This window comes from Sturnus vulgaris, chromosome 16 (assembly GCF_052056855.1).
Source record: "Sturnus vulgaris isolate bStuVul1 chromosome 16, bStuVul1.hap1, whole genome shotgun sequence".
Taxonomy (NCBI): Eukaryota; Metazoa; Chordata; class Aves; order Passeriformes; family Sturnidae; genus Sturnus; species Sturnus vulgaris.
In genome coordinates this window covers 2,905,947-2,920,752 of record NC_142258.1, presented here as the reverse complement: position 1 = coordinate 2,920,752, position 14,806 = coordinate 2,905,947, and the positions used below count along the sequence as shown (strand labels likewise).

Here is a 14,806-nt window from a genome sequence, read left to right as displayed (position 1 = left end):
ATTTAGGACAGATGGGTTGGATCATCCTAGAATGGTTTAGATTAAAAGCTGTACCCCATGAGGCTGCACTCCTGATCTGACAGGCTGCAAGGCACAATCCACAGAGCTCTCCATGCCCAGGGAAAACCAAACTGGAAGCAAGCAAAAAAAGAAACCCCATCGACACGTACTTTATCTCCAATGGTAATGAACGTCCTGGAGTCCAAGTTCCTCGGGGGCCTGCAAGAAAAGAGTCAGGAGAAAGCTCAGCTTCATTCACCCTCTTGGCCACAGCCAGGTTTCACATTCCTTTGAGCACTTTCAGCTGCTGCTTTCCCCCCCCATGTCTCGTTGCAGGTTCCAACCAGCCCCCTCCAAACACCCACAAATGCTTTGAATCGTGCCAGTAACACCTCACCCCACAGCCAGGAGGCACAGTGAGAACCCCGGGGAGTCAGCCAGGTGAGACATGCACCAAACCACCAGGCTGTGAAACCATTCCTGCTCGGGAGAGGAGCCTGAGGAGCTGAGATGAGACGTTTCTGTGGCAGAGCAGCTCAGCTGTCATGTTTTGACAGGCAGGTGTTGTAACAGCACAGCCACGTAGCCCGAAACGCACGCGAGGGAACAACAGGTAATTCCTCCCCTGTGAGTCATTTGTGTACACTCTGCTGCCTGCTCCAGGCAGGCAGAGCACTTTAGTGTCACCCTTTGCACAACACCAGGCAGGTGAAAGTTGTCCTTTATGGTTTTTTTCCTTATTGCTGCCCACTTCCCATTCTGGGCAGCACGGTACTTTTAGAGCCACCATGAGTGTTCTGCCTCTTGTGCTTCACTTCTGGGCTCTCCCCATCCTCTGGGAGTTTCTAAGAGCAGAGATTGCACAACTGGTTTAGTCTCAATTCCCATCAGAGCAGCCTCCAGCTTCAAGGAAGTACTTTGGGCTCTGAGCAAAAGCCTTGCACTGCGCAAATATTTGCACTGCAGCTTGAAAAGCAGGGAGAAAAGGAGCTGTGGACAGCTTGCACCAGCCTCTGGGCATGCAAAGCCCTGAAGACTCCAGCATGAGGCCTTCTCCAGGGGAAATTCAAACTCTGGCAGGAGCAGAGACAAATGTGCCCGTGGGGGAAGGAGGTGGCTGTCACACACAGGGCAGGGCTGTTTGAGGTTGCACTGCATCAATGGGGGAGCTCCCCTGCCTCTCCTTTTCTCCTTTTCAGCAGTGATATTTCTCTTTTGGGGACTTCACTGCACTCCTGGAGCTGGGAGAGTTCTCTAGAACAGGTTTCTGGAGCAAACAAGGCTCAGCAATGGCGATGCAGCCCGAAGTGTTTTGGAAGAGCACCATGGAAGTGGAATTTCATCCGTCTGCTCTTTGTCAAACCAAGCACTGCTACCCTGGGCTCTCCCCCATGGCATAACAAGCATCAGCAGCTCGAAGCAAACAGGGCAGGGAGAAATTCCAGTGCCCTGAGATATTGCTGGGCACTGGCCCCGACACCAAACAGCACAGCAGTGTAAGATGTCTGTGTCCTCCTTTTAGCAGGGTAAGGAGCAGCAAACAACTCAAACCAAACCTGATACTCAGGCCATGTAAAACATTCCCCAACTTTTGTGCGTCTGGCTTCTTTCGTGGCCCAGCTACCATCATCTCTTCTCTTCCCCTGCCCTAAAATTCTTCCCTCTTCTTCCCTCAGGCAGATTCACTCTCTCTACCACACCTTTGCCCTTTGGCACTGGCAGAGCCATGGCAGAAAGAGTGAGGAGAGCTCCCCGGAGGATTCTGAGTCTTTGCCTTTAGGACATTTCCTACCAAACAGGCACCTCCCAGAGGGACACACGCTGTGCACGTGTCTGCACACACATGTGCAATTCCTTCTCATCACCCACGAGCCACAGCTTAAGAGAAAAGAATAACTATGCTGATTTTGGGAAGTCTTCACAGGCCATTCTTCTCAAGGAAGTGCCAAATCCAGCTCTGGGGAGCATCTTTAAGCAGCAGAGATACTTACGTTGTGTTGGCAATGGGTGGTTTGATGGGGACACATGTTATCCTCAGATCCCTTTTCTTCTTGCCTTTCACTGGAAGAGAAGATGCACACGTGAGCAAATGAATTTCTGCTTTTTTCCTTCAAGCACCCTCTTCCCAGCAGCCACTAGGCAGGGAATGCAGGGCTTGGACCCCTCACCATGGTCAGCAAAATGCCACGAAGGTCACAGTGACCACTTGCTCAAAATTTCAGGCAAGAGCCAGAGCACAAGTGGGTCTCAATGACACTGCTGAACATTGCTGTGTAGAAATAGCCAGGGGTGCACTAACAGACCATTTTCCAGGTCTTTTAGCCGAGCATTGTACACCCAAAAGTGCTCTTTACCCTACATGGCCATTAACAGTCCCCTCTCTTTGGGATTTAAACTCTTTCTGGAGTGAAAGCTGCAATTTCTGCTGGGCACTTACCTGGTTTGTGTGGCTCCAAAGATCCTTTGGAATCTGAAAGAGCAAAAATGAGACATCAGCTCAGCCTTCATGCTCCAGCCAAAGCAGAGAGCAGCCCTGTACCCCTCGTGGCTCATGGACCCAGGAGAGCTCCAGGAGAGGGAGGCAGCTGGGCTTTGGGAGCACAGCCAAGCCTGGCCCCATCCTCGTTTCTCCAGCCACAAGAGGTCCCCACGCCATTAGCGATGTGCAGGGCTCCCAAAAAATGTTCCCTGTCCAGAGGCTGCTTGACCCCATAGCCCCAGCCCCAGCCTGGCCTTCCTGGGAAGAGCCAGAGCTGGATCTGGCATGGAGGGAATGAAATGAGACATCCAGCAAAAGGAAGGGGTTAGTCCCAGCAGGAGAGGGGACACCCCACTCACAACAAATGGAAAACAGGGAAATAAACAGACAAAAAAAAGCTGACTGTCAGCCAGCAGTGAACCCCTCACAAGTCCAGGCTTGCACAGGCTGAGGCACCAGGACAAGGCACCAGGAGTGACTGGCAGGAAGATGCTCTAGTCCCCTTCCTCCCAACTCCAAACAGCCCTGAGATAACAACACCCACTGCTGCAGAGAGAAACGGGGCTCAGACAGGGCCAGGACAGGCCAGAAACCTGCAGGTGAAAATTCCATCCCAGCTCCCTGGGAAAATAAACTGACCCCAAGGAGCTCAGAGTGCAGCAGCTGAGAGCATCGAGGTCCTGATTCCCCCAGCAGAGACAAGGGGGCAGCTGCACTTTGCAGCTCAAGGTGCTGTGGCTGCACAGAGCTGGAAGATCCATTAGAAAGCAGGAATATCAAGGTGTGCTGCAGGCATGGGGCTGGGAGCAGACAGCTCAGCGTGGCCTTGGACAGCCTTTCAGAACAGCTCCTACCTGCCTGGCTGCTGGGAGCAGGAGTGTGGACAAAGTCCAGCATTCCAAAGGCTGCCAGGGAAGGGAGGGGAGAGCGAGGAGCTGGGATTTCAGCAGGAGAGGCAGCACTGTGAGAGAGCTCCTGCAGCTGCAGCAGGACAGAAGGGAGAACAAGCCCAACATGTCCCCAGCACTGCCAGCTCCAAGACAAAACAGGTGCTCGGGACTCACTTCTCCTGCCTTGTCCTTCCCCAAATGCAGACCTCACTGAGGCTGTGGATTAAAGCTGGTCTGCAACTTACTGCAAAGGTCCAAACTGCAGGACCAGCAGCATCCCTCCCTGCTCAGCACTGATCAGTCCACACCCTCACCTTATCTGCCACTTTTCCTGCATCACAGCTGAGCCATAAGCTCCAAGACCAGCACAGTTTCCATGATGTGAACTTCCAGCTCAGTGAAAACAGTCAATGAGCTAACTCCACCCCAAACTGATCCTGCTTGGATGGAAACCACCTGAACCATGTCAGAGCAATCACAAGTTCTAATCTGTGAGCCTGCAGGGTTTCCCTTCCCCATCACCCACCCAGCAGGGCTGGAAGGGGTTCTATGAACAGCCCCACACACCCACTGCTGGCACTCTGCAAAATACCCAGTTGAGTAACGACAGCATCAAATGCAAAATGAAGCCAAAGCAAAGATGTTGTCTGTGGGTTCAGAAATGCCTCCCCTTCCCACTCCCAGCCTCGCATTACTCAGCGTGGGAGGCCAAGAACAGAATCTAGGAACTGAGGTCCCCTGAGTCCTTCTGCACTCAAGGGGACCTTGCTGTGGGCACCATCCCATCCCAGGGGATGGATTTAGCTCCGTGCCGAGTGCTTCACCCCCAGGACCTGCTCTCAAACTCGGGCTGGTCTCTGCTCCACACGCAGCAGTTACCAGCCAGACCTCTACACGAAATCCCCCCGTGCTGGCTGGGATTCTGCTCCATCTGTTTGCTCTCCCTCTCCCCAATTGCCATAGTAACCCTGCAGAGCCAGCACAAAGCGCCTTCTGTGCCACCAGCAGCTCCCCTGGCACCGCAGCCGTGACTCACAGGGCAGCAGCAGAGTCCATGGGCACCCAGGCCAGGCTCCTGCAGGATGGCCTGAGCCCTTCTGGCTGCAGGACTAGGCTGGAGGGAGCTGGGAGCACCCAGTGCAGGGTTGGGAGTCAAAGAGTGCCTTGTCCAGTGGAGCCCAAGCTTGCAGGCAGGATTTGCAGCATGGGATAATCAGGGCAGCAAGGGACACGGAGATTCCCTGTTCCAACCCCTGCTCTGTACAGGAGAGCTTTTAGATGTGCACTGGCCATGAACTCTGCTGTCACAGGCACCCTGCACACTTCCCTGTACTCCCAAACTACCACCCTTGACTTCTCAGAGTTGGAGTCAGCAACCATCCCCTTCCCAGCCTGTCCTGCTTAGCCCCAAAAAGCACCGATTAAACTGGAGGTTTAATACCACCACTCCCAGGCTGTGCCCGGGCCACCTACAAAGGGCAGAAAACCCAGCTCAGCCCATGCCTGCAGGAATAAAATCCCCCAGGATGCAGCCCCTGCAGCCAGGGAGCTGAGGCAGAGGTCGGATTCATTTGTTACAGCTCTCCTAAAATTTGACACGAGATTTCCAGACATACTCCTGGCTGCAAGCTTCTCCCACTGCTTGTGGCACCAGTGCCTCTCCCCAAGGAGAGTCCATGTCCTCCTTGGGGAATGAGAGTGCAGGAAAAACCAGGGAAGGGAATTAAAAAAAAGGGGAAAAAAAAAGAGAGAAGCAGAAAGGCAGTGGGATGGGCATGACATGACCCTGCAATTCAAGCCCTGCAGTGGCAGGCAGGGCAGCTTTTGCCTCCAGCCCCCGCAGGCAGCTGCTGTCAGCTCCTTCCCACTGGAGAGTCCCTGGCACTGTCTCTCCTACACTTGAGACTCAGCACAATCCCTCCCACATTTGGGATCCCGGGAGGGTCGCTGCAGGAGGAACTGCTAGAATGTGCACAACTGCTTATGTCACCTGAAAATCCTGGAAACTCCAGTTTCCCAGGTAACTGGGCTCTTACAGGAGGGGTGTCTGCAACAAGTCCCCCTCAAGAGATCCCTCTGCAAAGGCCAAAAGGCAGCAGAAGGACAAGGCAATGTGGGGACACATCCTGGTTATCCCTGCAAGCTGCAGGGCTCTGCTGCCAGCCCCAAACCCACAGGATGGCAAGGCACCATTCCTGGCACAGGAAAGGGCTGCCAGCCACAGACACACACAGCACAGTGCCCTGCACCCAGGGCAGGGGAAAATTAGCTGACAGAAGTTCCTGGTGCGGATGAAATTGCAACCCACGTGATGCTGCAGGCACGTAACTGCATCCTTTATGCTAAGAAAGGAACCATTTCCTCCTAAAGAAAAAAAAAATAAAAAAAGCCCAACAAGATTTTTTCTCATGCTATAACCACCACTAGTTAAGAACCGCCAGACATTTCCTGGAACTGCCTAATTCAACACCAGAATTCTCATTTTTGCCACCACCGACTTCAGCCCTATTAGGCTGCACCTCTCCACGGGAGGTTTTTCTTTCCCACTCCGCTGGCGTGGGCGGAGAGAAATGAACAGGACAATCTAAAGAACTGCAAATAAAACTATTTGCCTGAGTCGACCTTTGAAATTAAACCTCACCACTGCCTGCCCGGGGCTCTGGTTGCAGCCCCAGGTGAAGTGCTGGGCAAGGGAGAGCTGAGCTGCTTTGTTAGTGCTGGGGGAAATGTTTGGGATGCATCCCGGTTCTCCTCGATCCAAGGAGGAGAGTCAATTGCCATGGATAGGGCAGAAGGCTGGAGGGTGGATCCCAGCCCTGCTGCAAAGAAAGAACTGGAACAAAAAAGCATCAAGGAAAAACAAAAGCAAAAAATAAAAAAGAAGGAAAGAAAAGGAAATAAATTGAGGCAGGGTGCAGAGCAGAGAGGGGAATTTGGGTGCTTGGTCATAAGAGCCAGCTCCTCACAGGCACACTTTGTGCTGTTTTCCACTGTTGGGAGTGGAAAAAGCTCTCTGTGGAAGTGGAAAAAGGGCTCTGAACCTGCCGAGAGCCATCACTCATCACATCAGCCCGCCGAGGTCCCGCTGCACAGGGGCTCCTCACTTCTGCAAAACTACCAGCGAGCAGCAGGAAAAAACCACGCTGCACAAAAAGCCCCTTGCAGCCCCAAAACAGCGTCTCGGGCTGTGCTGAATCAGAGCTCCCGACTGCTGGGCACCCACCTTTCCTTCCCATGCAACAGGCAGGGGACAGCCACAAAGAGCTGCTGGAAAACCCTGCGTCCCAGGAATGCGACTCCAACCGGAGCCAGAAGCCAGCTTTACCCTCTGCATATTTTCCTTCAGACATGCTAGATTTGATTCTTTTTCTTTTTTTTTTTTTTGCAATTAAGACGCCAGGGTTTTAACCCCACGAAACATGCAACTTTTTCCAGCGCTTTAAAAATAAATCCCCAGCTGCAAAGACCGACCCCCTGCCCCAGCCAGCAGTAACAAAACCGCGTGGATTGACCCCAAAAAGTTACACAGCCCCTTTTAGCACCAAAAAACAGCCCTTTGCTCGCCCCCACCACGTGTTGTGGAAATTGCAACATCTACCTTGCTTCTTGTCCATGGTTTCCCAGAAATGAAGAGCAGCGCCGGCACGCCTGGCAGAAGAGAGAGGGATGGGGGCGGGCTGGAGGAGGGAGGGGGAAAAAAAAAAATTCCCGCAGGATCCAGCGCACGGCACTTCTTGCAAGAGCCGATGATTCTTTTTTTTTTTTTTTAGTGGGAATGCATGGCCCGAAGCGCCCGCACTTCACAGAGCCCTCCCGGGCGGGTGTCCCCAAAGGGTCCCCAAGGCTGGGAGCAGCAGCGAAGGCGAGAGGAGGGAATTGGGGAAGGTAGAGCCGCGTTCCCTCATCGGCAGCTGCCGAGCTTGGCTCCGATTACCCTTGAAAGCTCAACAGTTGTAAAAAGTGCAGCGGAGAAATAGCAGGTGACGTCAACAGGAAACTGGTGGGGAGCCAGCTCCAGCTCCGGGAGCTGCCGGAGCGCTGGATGGCCACAGCGCATCCCGGCGGGACACAAACCCCACCGCTCCCAACCAGCCTGGCCACCCCGGCAGCGACCCGGGATAACCCCCAGCATCTGCTGCTTATGGCCCCTCCGGATGGAAAGGGGTCACGTCTCGCCGTGCCGCTGCAGGTGACACGGTAATTGCTCCGCTGCTAACAACTATTACCACAACAAATAGTAGAAATATTGCTCCACGACAATGCCAGCGCGGAGCTCAGCGGCTATTCCAGGGCGACAGCCGAGATGGCATCTCTGGTAGCAAAATATAAATTGCTGCATGCACTTGGCTGGGAAATAGCAAGGGAGAGTGGGAAAATAAAAGTATTCATTTCTCTGCAAGCACGTGCAAGAAAAGCCATGGCCAAGTATTGCTGCTCTTCCCCTTTCCCTCAAAGCCACTCCAGCAGAAGCCAAGGCTGATGTTCCTGATCAAAGCCAGGCTCAGCTCTGACAGGCTGCAGTTTTGTTTTCGATTTCCCTGTCAGCCTGGAGGGGAGATACTGTACCAGATTCTTTACCTGAAACTAATTATAGAAAATCTACCAGTGCTTTTGCTCCTGAGCTCTCTCCCGAGTCCGGGCTGTGCTGGACCAGGCACATTTGCAGGCTGAAAAGTCAGAGGTCAAGGTAAACGCACATACCAACATAATGAGTGGCTCTAATTTTAAATAGTGTTTATGTAAGCCCCAGAAGGACTGCGGAAGGTATTTTCTCAGGCTCATTTCCACTCCCAGAGTATAGTTTCAGGCACAGATCATCAGCACATAAAGGATGCTGACGCAGGAGCCGCTCTTGCAGATGGCACTGAGAGCCACCAGCACTCCTGGGGAGAGCAGAGCTGTGCTGCCCTCCCATCACTAACTCTATTAACAGCTAATTCCCTCTCACCCAGACACAGACACTCCAAGAATTGTTACAGAAACCCACAGAGTTAGAGCTGCTTTGGAGCAGAAAGTCCCTAACCCAGCAAGTGGGATGGAAACAAGATTTCCTTTGAATTAAACCCGTTGGGTTTCAGCGCCTGAGGACCAGGGGTGGTGTAAAGTGGAGCTTCCTGACATCTCAAAAGCATCTTTAAAAATAAACAAACAAGGAAAAAAAATAGTAGAAACAAAAATAAACCCAACCATTCTTTCAAGTCTCATGATTGGGAACTCTTTCAAAGGATTGCTGGTGCAGTAGGAATAGCCAGGCCGTTTGTCATTAATTATCCAATCCTTTATTGGGCACAGGTAATCCCAGGGGAACAAAAGCATCAGGTGTTTCAGTGGTGTTAACAAAGCCTTCCCACGAGGGATGTCACCCCATAACAGGTGAGGGGTGCTGGGAGAGCAAACCCTGGGGAGAATTCAGGCAGGGTTGGGTTTGCCAGGGCAGAGCCAGGGACAAGGATGGCTCCCATCCCTCCCAGCAGCCTCCTGCCAGGGGGCTGGCCTGAATAAGGGGAAGAGCACACCCTCAAAAACAGCAATGAGCTCAAAGAGTGCCCTGCCAACTCTGGGCCCCTCTCCCCACCCTTCCCCTGTGGACACACAGCCCCTCCCGAGGCCACTGCAGTTAAGGCTGGGTCACCATCACAGCCAGGGAGTGGAGAAGGGGACGAGCAGCTTTGCCATGAGCAGCAGAAGTGTCCCATTTGGGGTTGGAAAGGAGCTTTTTATAGGCATGTTTGGGATAGACCACAAAATGAATGGCTCCACCTGTCCTGTAAGAATAGCTGCTGTCTAACCACAGGGACTGTGTGATTTTCATGGAATATTTCATTCCCTCTGACCAGATGGCTGCCCCATCCCAGCACCACACTGCCTGATGCCCCCACATCTCTCCAGGAATGGCAGCAGCTTCCCTGATCTGAGAGGAAACCACTGCCCCAATTTGGGATGCACTCACCTTTCCACACACACTGCACCCATCCCACAGGAAAGCCCCACGTGCCTGAACCATGCACGGGACACACAGGCTGGAAACTCTGTTTTGAAATAAATCCTTTGAACTGGATCCAGTTGGAAAGGGAACAGTGTTATCTTTCTCATCCCCTCGGATGGGGCATGAGATCCTCCATGGTTGGGGACAATCAATCATTGCACCACAGAGGACTGGAGCAGAGCAGGATGTCACACCCACAGTGCCACCAGCTCTGGATGAGACTACAAGAGAGAAGGATGTGACCTCTCGGTGCCCAGCGAGGAATTTGGGGATGGACACTTCAGCCACAGTGTCTGACAGCCAGAGGCAGTGGCACGGCCACCTCTGGGGCTCCCAGCCACACCCGGGCTCCGTGCAGGGGCCAGATAACACCAGCACAGCCCCGGGAGGATGTCACCGCCCAGCCACATTCCAGCTGTATTTTTAGGTTACCTGCACAACCTCGAGGGCTGGAAAAAATGTTTGATTTTGTCCCCATGTGTCAGCCTGCTCTGGCCCAGCCCCGTGACAATGGAACACACGGGCTCCACTCGGAGCTCACACATGAGCAGAGGCCAGGCTCCCCTCAGGAAGCTGAAAATCCCTGTCTGGCTGACACTCACACAGTGACATTACAGGACATGCCATGTACGTGCCCAGAGTTGTGGTGCTTTGCAGCAGAGCTCGTGCAAAAACCCTGTGCAAAGGTGGTGACAGTCACAGGGCACCCATTTGGAGCAGGGGTGCAGGCAGAGCATCCTCTGGGATGGACACCACCTCCTCTGCATCCTTTGCTCCAGCTGCATTTTCCCCCAAAAAAAGCAGTGGCTGAGGCTGCACCTCTTCAAAGCTCACCTCTGTCATGAGACAAAGGTTTGGAAGTAATCCCAGCCCCGATGCCCTGGGATTGTCAGGGAAAGGCAAAGGAGACAATGCTTAGAGAAAAGCAAAGAAACACACTAGAAGAAAAAAACAAAAAACCCCAAAAACAACACGAGAAGAAAAGGAAGAGACAGAAGCATCATCACCTGTGCCCATTTCCTTGCCAGCAGGTACCAGCATCACTCCTTCCTTTGATTTCTCACTCCATAGGCTAAGCCATGAAAAAATAAAATCTGCTTGGAGTTGATGTGACTGGCTAGTGACAGATTCCTGATGGGAGAGAAAACTCAAGCTGTCCTTGGAATAGATCAGCTTGACAGGAGGCACAGTGGGAAAGGGAATAGTTTGACTTTGTCAGCAGTAACTCAACTCCAGCATCAATAGACACTTTTTCTATCCAAACTGGCATCACTCAAGTATTTCCAGGTGTCCTTGTAAACTTATCAAGAGAGCAAAAGTCTTCCCCTCTCTGCTTATTTTTTTTTTTTTTTTTAATTGGAAAACATTTTTACCATCCTCCCTCTAATTTGCTTTGGGCTAGGATAGAGTGATGTCATCTCTGCAAATGATGTAAGAGAGCAGGCACCTGCTATGAAAATGGAATTTATGGAGGGGGAAAAAAAAACCCCATTACGTTCACAGCTGCCTGCTCTGGGAGAGGGGCAGAAACAAGAGACTGACCCAGGTGCTTTCCTGGCCCACAGGCTTCAGGCAGGACTTTCAAGAGCAGCATCTGCACTGGGAACAGGCCAAGCAGCTGCTCAGAGGGCTCACAGTGACATTATTCCCCAAGGACCTGGAATGCTTCCCCACTCCCAGGGTGCCACCACAGCTCGGGTGGACAAAGCCTGTGCTCCTTCAGAGGAAACTTCTGACCCCAGCACTGAGCCAGCACCATCTCTGGGGTGCAGGAGCCGAGAAAATCTTGGATTATTTCCTTTGGAGCAAGGTGCTGTTCCAGCAGCTTCCAGAAAGCAGCAAGCAAGAGCTGCAGTACAATTCTCTACATTTCCTGCTGTCCCACGCCAAATTTTTGCTCTTTTTGGTGCATATTCAGTTCCATCCTTTCTATGCTACAAGGAACCAGGCAGGACACACAAATATAAAAAGAGAGAGCTCAGCCTCTCTGGGCCTGCAGCCTCTTTTCCTGGCATTAACCACACCATGCACCTCCTGCTCTCCCTCCCATCACTGTTCCTCTGCCCCAGAAGACAGACTACACCCACACTCCCAAAATAAATCCCATGTCCAGCTGGTCCATGAGAAATCACCTGTGAACATTTCTTTGCTCCCTGCTGCAAAGCTTAAAAAATGGCCCCCAATTAAAGGCTGGACCAGCAGCACACTGCCCAGCATCACCCTGCACTGTCTCCTCTCCACAGGCTGTACCAAGTCTGTGTGTGGAAAACATTTATTTTCTGGTGGATTTGCCCACCAGGGAAGCTTTGATTCACGATGAGGAAAAGCACAGGAAACGTGCCCACAGCCCAGTGGTGTTTTTGCCACCGTGGTCCCACGTGGCCCTGGCAGGAAGGGCACAGCAATCTGGGTGGGATTGATCTTCTTTCCCCTCCTTCTGTCAACTCTCTCATATCCACCTGTCACACTGCACTTTTTCCAGCGTTCAGGGAAGGGAGAGTTGCAGGTTTTTCCTGGTAAAGGCAGATTAAAGAGCTGCCTCTCCATCCCAGGAAGGCAGAGGTCTCCCCAGCTGGGCTGGTCCCGACGCATCCGGCTCACATCCCAGCTCAAGAGCTCGCAGTGACTCAGTGCAGCTCAGCCTGCAGCTGCTTGGGGCACATTCAGGGCTTCCAGGAACCATTTCCATTTGAGTAAGAGAAAAATCAGTTTTTAAGAAACCCCTTTCTCCCAGAAGAGCGAGCCTCACGTCCGTGTTTTGGGGAAAGGAGCAGAGTGTCTCTGCAGGGTGACGTGTGGAGAGGAGCTGGAAAGAGATGTGTGAAACATCAAACCTGTCTGAGATCAAGGGAAACACACCCTGGGATTCTTACACACGGCTTCCCTCACTGAGCTGAGGCTGTAAAGCCCCATGGGGAAACCCGCAGTTACCCAACACAAAATCTTTTGTGCATCCAAAATTAAGGGGAAACTCTTACAGCCACCTGGAATATACACAAAGAAATCACACCTACAGGGGAGATGCTGGAGGAAAAGCTGAGTGGTTTTCAAGCACCTTAGCACACACAAGGCTGATAAGAATTAGAAATTCACCCACAATTTCTGCTTGGTTATTTCTGGAGGCGCCTCCTCCAGCCCTCTCACCACCCCTCAAGAAACCAGGCAGGGACAGGTGTAATTAATACCTGCAAAAAGCTGCTCTTGGGTAAGAAAGCAGCATCTGCACAGCACAAGAGGCAACCCCAGCACAGCACAGCCCTGCAGGTATCCTAGCTTTGAGGACAACACTAGTCCTGGCTGCTTGCCTGATGCTCAAGGATGATGCTCACAGCCAAATAATTGCAGGGATCAACCAAAAACCTGAGGGAAACAGGCTGTAGATGCTAACAGAGAGTGAACACAGGGAGCTGTACAGGAACATCATCTAAAACACCCCCCACATCCCTCGTTTTAACAGCCTTAAAGCAGTGTGGAGCTGCCTCCAGATTTAAAGAAAACAGGTGGTGCTGCCAAAGAGAGACAGACAGAGTTTGGCACAGGGGTTGGTCAGGTCCAGGCTGGTCTTCCAGCAGCATCACCCACACCAGCACCTTCATCCCTCTTTCTGCACAATTATATCTTTTTTTTTTTTTTTTTCCCTAATCATCACAGGGGTGGCAGTCAGCACCACGGGTGAAACAGGTGAGGATTGGGAGATCAGGGAAACCTCAGAAGTCAGCTGAGCACACGTGCACACACACACAAAGCTGTCTCACACTGCCCTGCCCGTGCCAGCAGGGATTTTCTGGGGGTTTTACAAACAGGCACGTGGGGCTGGGTCTGTCACCTACCCCCTGAGCACCTTTCAGAGGTGCTTGGAAGATGACAAAGAGCAGCCAAAGCCACGTATCAGCACGAGATCATCTCAGCTTTGGCCAGGGTGCAACTTGGCAGCACGTCAGGACAGAAACCAAGCGGTGCAGAGCAGCAGGGGATTCTGAACTATGCAGAGCAGCTTTCCTCAAAAGCCCTGACCATGAGCACATCTGGCCCTCAGCACAGGAGCCACGTCATTTTAGTGACAAGCTGCAAAGACATCCTCGTGTCTGCAGCACAACACAGCCCTGCAGCCATGCCTGGAACGCTCGGGGCTGATTCAGAGGGGCCATCCCAAGGGCTGCACACTTTGCTGCTTCCTCATCTCCCTCTCAAGCCTCAACTTTCCCACTCCCACACCAAGTAAACCAAGATCTTCATGCTATAGCAAAAAAAACCTCTGTTGGATCCCAGAAACCTGGGGGTTTTGAGTTTTCTGTGTTTTCTGGCACTGACCTCCTGGAGAACACTGCTTTTGACCTGAGGCTTTGGAGAAGGCTTCTAAATTTGAGTGATGAAGTTAAAATCACGGGCGTGTAGTTAAATACAAGTGTGTGATTTCACATGGTAAAGGAGTTTAAATTTAAGGTTTTTATATCAACTCCTCCATCGTGCAGCATGTTTGCCCTTCACCACCATCAACAGGAAACAGTGTCCTGCAGGGAGGGATGAGTGCAGCAAGAGGGAACATCTGCTCCAGCTGTGCCAAACACCCTCCAGCCAGCAGGGTCAGGATGCTGCCATCTCCGAGCTGCTCTTAACACACCCCAGTGAAGACATCCACTGCAGCCAAGCCCTGCAGCACAGCCAGGCTGCTGCGTCAGCCATCCCCACGAGACCCCAGCTAGGAGGGAATTCATACACACACACACACCACAAAGCAGTTTCTAACTGGCCTGCAAGCCCAGACAAGCTGACACACCCTAGATAACCCCGTCATCCTCCCCTAAACCACCCCCAGCCCATCCACGTAACCAGCCCTGCGTGTGTGTGATCTGTCAGACACATGACTGTCACCTGCCAGGCCCTACAGGACCACGTCTTCCCCTCCTGTCCCTCTGTCCTGCACCACTAGTCCCATGCACACCTATCACCCGTGGATGCTAAGGGAGGACGTGGCTCTTGGCACCACCAAAGAGATGCTGGCAGGACCCCATCCCAGCTGCAGGGATTTCTGCATTTCTCATGAGAAACTCTCCAAGACCTTTAGGAATTAAATACAAGAAGTAAAAGCTGGTTTTACATTTCCTAAAAGGCACTATCACAGCAGGGGAGCAGGCAGCAGGGATGAACACTGGTGACAAGGGACACTTGGTGCTCAACAGGCAGATCCCGGGGAGAAAAGGGTCCAAGCCATTCCCAGAAAGCTCCCATCAGACACAAGCAGCTTGGCTGATGCCAGTGCCAAACCGCAGCTAAGGTCTGCAGCCTCTGATGGGAAATTACTTGCATCGAGCACTCTGGAGGTTTCCTCCTTTTCCAAACCCAGATTTGTCTTTGGTGGTGGTGGAGAAGGGGGAGGAAGGGTGAATGCTGCACAAACAACTTCTGGTAAGTGTTTTCTCCTCCTCATCCTGCCTCCTCTTACACTCAGGT

General features: G+C 52.4%; 1 protein-coding gene across 3 annotated transcripts in view; it reads right to left on the bottom strand.

Moving 5' to 3' along the window:
- MAP2K3 (mitogen-activated protein kinase kinase 3) overlaps window positions 1-14,806 on the bottom strand; it is a 28,719-nt gene that overhangs the window by 9,291 nt on the left and 4,622 nt on the right. For 2 of the 3 annotated variants that reach the window (XM_014870844.2, XM_014870829.2), the window contains exons 2-4: window positions 2,438-2,470; window positions 1,992-2,061; window positions 171-219 (exon numbers count right to left, since the gene is read on the bottom strand). In XM_014870844.2, coding sequence (XP_014726330.1) covers window positions 171-219; window positions 1,992-2,061; window positions 2,438-2,470 — 152 coding nt within the window. Of the gene's footprint in view, window positions 1-170; window positions 220-1,991; window positions 2,062-2,437; window positions 2,471-6,967; window positions 7,315-14,806 lie in introns of those variants that run through there. The other variant, XM_014870837.2, reaches the window with a different exon arrangement.